Genomic DNA, 4,687 nt, shown 5'->3' with positions numbered 1-4,687 from the left:
CACATATGTCAGAGTCAAGGCCCGCGGGCCACATCCGGCCCGCGAGAAGGTTTTTTACGGCCCCTGGGATGATCTTGATTTTTATTTAGAACCGGCCCGCAGACCGCAGCAAGCCGGCAGCCCGCAGATCTTTTACACGCACCAATACTACATTTCCCACAATGCAACGGTGACGCACCGAGCAGTAGGCTGCTTCATTTCAATATTTATTGGCACAGCAGTCGTCAGCATCACAGTAAAATTAACTTTCAGATACCCATCAAAAATGGCAAAACGGAAGGTGGACACTGAGAACCGGGGTTTCAAACAAGGGTGGGTCGGAGTATATGTTCACGGAGGGTAGCTGGAAAACCTGTGTGTCTTCTGTGTGGGAGAAAGTGTGGCGGGTACTGAAAGAGTATAATCTGAGACGACATTATGAAACGAAACACGCGGACAAAAACAAGAATATGGACACTGGAACAAAGGCTACAAAAGGCAGAGGAATTAAAACGAGGCCTCAAATCTCGACAGGCTCTGTTTCAAAAAAGCCAAATCACAAGGCCGGCTGCTGTCAAGGCCAGTTTATTTTGGCAGAAGAGATCGCTAAATTCAGCCCGGCCATATACGGAGGGGATTTCATCAAAACTGACGAATGATTTAAGTTTGTTGACGAAGTTTGCCAGAAAAAAAGGCAACTCTTTTTAAATGTGAGTCTGAGCAGAAACACCATTGCCGAGAGAGTAGACCAGTTGTCCATCAATCTAAAGAGCAAGCTTGTGAAAAAGGGAAAAGATTTCATTGCATACCTTGGCTGTGGATGAGAGCACCGACATTTCTGACATTGCCAGTTGTCAATTTTACTCCGCGGAGTGGACTCCAGCCTACAGCGTGACAGAGGAGTTTTTGGCTTTACGTCCTATGCCATGGCAAAACTACGGGGCATGATTTGTATAGAAGAGGTGTCAAGATGTGTAAATGAGATGGAGCTGCCTTGGGAAAACTCGTGGGTTTTTACAACCGACGGAGCACCTGCGATGTGTGGACACAGGGAGCGGACTGGTGGCGAAGATACGGGAAAAATGCAAGAGGAAAACCGCGGCAGGTGAGCTGACAGCTTATCATTGTATCATACACCAGGAGCGTTGTGCGGTAAAAGCCTTGAAAAATGGAGCATGTAATGAGCATCATCACGCGCCACAGTTAACTTTATCAGAGCCAAAGGTTTGATCACCGCCAGTTCAAGGCATTTCTGACGGAGTTAGAAACGGAGCATGGTGATTTGCCTTATCACACAGAGGTGCGATGGCTAAGCCAGGGAAAGGTGCTTCAAAGATGTTTCGAGCTTCGTGAGGAGATTTGTCTGTTCTTGGACAGCACAAGAGGAAAGACACAACACAACTCCGAGACGAAATGTTTCTGTTGTGAAATGGCTTTTCTGTGTGACATTACGAGTCATCTGATGCAATGAACTTGCAGCTGCAGGGTCGGGATCATGTCATCTCTGATATGTACAGTACAGTGAAGGCATTTAAAACCAAACTGACTCTGTGGGGAGACGCAGATGCGGAAAGAAAATTGAGCCACTTTCCCAGCTGCCAGACCGTGAAAGAAAGCTCTCTACTGATCTGTATTCATATCCTTTCTCTAAATAGTCTAGATGCAACCTTGAGGGACATAAACAATTTTATTTGTAGATGTTATCGCAGGTGCAGCGAAATGCTTGTGTTTCTAGCTCCAACAGTGTAGTAATACCTAGCAATACAAAAAAGTGTCATGTAAGACTTTCTATTGAGACTCTCTCTGCATGTATTACAACTATTTTCCTCATATCTTCTAACCTCCTGCCTGTACAACACTCTTCCTTGAATCCAGCTCATATCTTCTGACTAGTCAGGATACAAGACAACTTTAAGCAACATCAAAACAAGAAATCACAGCCAGATCATTGTGTTTTATAAAAATAAATAAAGAGAGTTACACTCTGTATATACKAGCTGCCAGTAATTTATTGGGTAAAGCACCACCAATGTTTCAGCATCACAGTGACTTCTTCAGGGTGAAGGTGTTTTTTTGTTGGTGTTTTACCCAATAAATTACTGGGAGTTTATACTGTATAGAGTGAGTGCAAATCTCTTTATTATATATATTTTTTTATAGCCTACAGTTTACTCGCCGTTAGTCAGCACCTCTACTAACGTTTTTTGTCTCATGTTTTTCACTGGATCATTGTGTTTTGAAAGCAATTCCATGGATGTGAATGTTGTTGTCTCCTCCTGCAGATAATCAGAATGCTGAGGAAGATGGTGACAGTGCTGCCTGTAAGTATGCTCCTCTTTCTACTGTCACAGCTGTCTCAGCAGGTGGGATGAGATACCACACAGTACGGTGGGTTTTGTCTACCGAATAAGATCCAGGGAAGGGAACAGGGGCATTGAGAAAAAGAAGGGACTATTACAGACCTGAGGAAGAGAAGATGACTGAGGGTGAATAAAGACGAGAACAACAGAGATGATACCCAGTACTACTACAACTACAGTCTGTCTCTGCTGCAGACAAACAGAGATGATGTCCAGTACTACTACAACTACAGTCTGTCTCTGTCTCTGTCTCTGCTGCAGAACAACAGAGATGATACACAGTACTACTACAACTACAGTCTGTCTCTGTCTCTGTCTCTGCTGCAGAACAACAGAGATGATACCCAGTACTACTAACAACTACAGTCTGTCTCTGTCTCTGTCTCTGCTGCAGAACAACAGAGATGATACCCAGTACTACTACAACTACAGTCTGTCTCTGCTGCAGAACAACAGAGATGATACCCAGTACTACTACAACTACAGTCTGTCTCTGTTTCTGCTGCAGAACAACAGAGATGATACCCAGTACTACTACAACTACAGTCTGTCTCTGTCTCTGCTGCAGAACAACAGAGATGATACCCAGTACTACTACAACTACAGTCTGTCTCTGCTCTGCTGCAGAACAACAGAGATGATACCCAGTACTACTACAACTACAGTCTGTCTCTGCTCTGCTCTGTGCAGAACAACAGAGATGATACCCAGTACTACTACAACTACAGTTTGTCTCTGCTCTGCTGCAGAACAACAGAGATGATACCCAGTACTACTACAACTACAGTCTGTCTCTGCTCTGCTGCAGAACAACAGAGATGATACCCAGTACTACTACAACTACAGTCTGTCTCTGCTGCAGAAAAAACAGAGATGATACCCAGTACTACTACAACTACAGTCTGTCTCTGTCTCTGCTGCAGAACAACAGAGATGATACCCAGTACTACTACAACTACAGTCTGTCTCTGTCTCTGCTCTGCTGCAGAACAACAGAGATGATACCCAGTACTACTACAACTACAGTCTGTCTCTGTCTCTGCTGCAGAACAACAGAGATGAACCCAGTACTACTACAACTACAGTCTGTCTCTGTCTCTGTCTCTGCTGCAGAACAACAGAGATGATACCCAGTACTACTACAACTACAGTCTGTTCTGTCTCTGCTGCAGAACAACAGAGTGATACCCAGTACTACTACAACTACAGTCTGTCTCTGTCTCTGCTGCAGAACAACAGAGATGATACCCAGTACTACTACAACTACAGTCTGTCTCTGCTGCAGAACAACAGAGATGATACCCAGTACTACTACAACTACAGTCTGTCTCTGTTCTGCTGCAGAACAACAGAGATGATACCCAGTACTACTACAACTACAGTCTGTCTCTGCTCTGCTGCAGAACAACAGAGATAATATCCAGTACTACTACAACTACAGTCTGTCTCTGTCTCTGTCTCTGCTGCAGAACAACAGAGATGATACCCAGTACTACTACAACTACAGTCTGTCTCTGCTGCAGAACAACAGAGATGAAACCCAGTACTACTACAACTACAGTCTGTCTCTGTTTCTGCTGCAGAACAACAGAGATGATACCCAGTACTACTACAACTACAGTCTGTCTTGTCTCTGTGCAGAACAACAGAGATGATACCCAGTACTACTACAACTACAGTCTGTCTCTGTCTCTGCTGCAGAACAACAGAGATGATGTCCAGTACTACTACAACTACAGTCTGTCTCTGCTGCAGAACAACAGAGATGATACCCAGTACTACTACAACTACAGTCTGTCTCTGCTCTGCTCTGCTGCAGAACAACAGAGATGATACCCAGTACTACTACAACTACAGTCTGTCTCTGCTGCAGAACAACAGAGATGATGTCCAGTACTACTACAACTACAGTCTGTCTCTGTCTCTGCTCTGCTGCAGAACAACAGAGATGATACCCAGTACTACTCAACTACAGTCTGTCTCTGTCTCTGCTCTGCTGCAGAACAACAGAGATGATACCCAGTACTACTACAACTACAGTCTGTCTCTGTCTCTGTCTCTGCTGCAGAACAACAGAGATGATACCCAGTACTACTACAACTACAGTCTGTCTCTGTCTCTGCTGCAGAACAACAGAGATGATACCCAGTACTACTACAACTACAGTCTGTCTCTGCTGCAGAACAACAGAGATGATACCCAGTACTACTACAACTACAGTCTGTCTCTGTCTCTGCTGCAGAACAACAGAGATGATACCCAGTACTACTACAACTACAGTCTGTCTCTGCTCTGCTGCAGAACAACAGAGATAATATCCAGTACTACTACAACTACAGTCTGTCTCA

The 4,687-nt window shown here is 44.4% G+C and overlaps 1 protein-coding gene across 1 annotated transcript in view; it reads left to right on the top strand.

The window, feature by feature from the left end:
* The window catches only part of LOC111980057 (dopamine beta-hydroxylase-like), a 49,445-nt gene that overhangs the window by 26,080 nt on the left and 18,678 nt on the right, over nt 1-4,687 (top strand). Inside the window, 1 exon segment of the mRNA XM_070449771.1 lies at nt 2,262-2,300. Within this exon segment, the coding sequence (XP_070305872.1) occupies nt 2,262-2,300 (39 nt within the window).

This window comes from Salvelinus sp. IW2-2015, linkage group LG20 (assembly GCF_002910315.2).
Source record: "Salvelinus sp. IW2-2015 linkage group LG20, ASM291031v2, whole genome shotgun sequence".
Classification (NCBI taxonomy): Eukaryota; Metazoa; Chordata; class Actinopteri; order Salmoniformes; family Salmonidae; genus Salvelinus; species Salvelinus sp. IW2-2015.
Note: the sequence above shows the minus strand (reverse complement) of the source record. Positions and strands in the feature narration are given on the sequence as shown.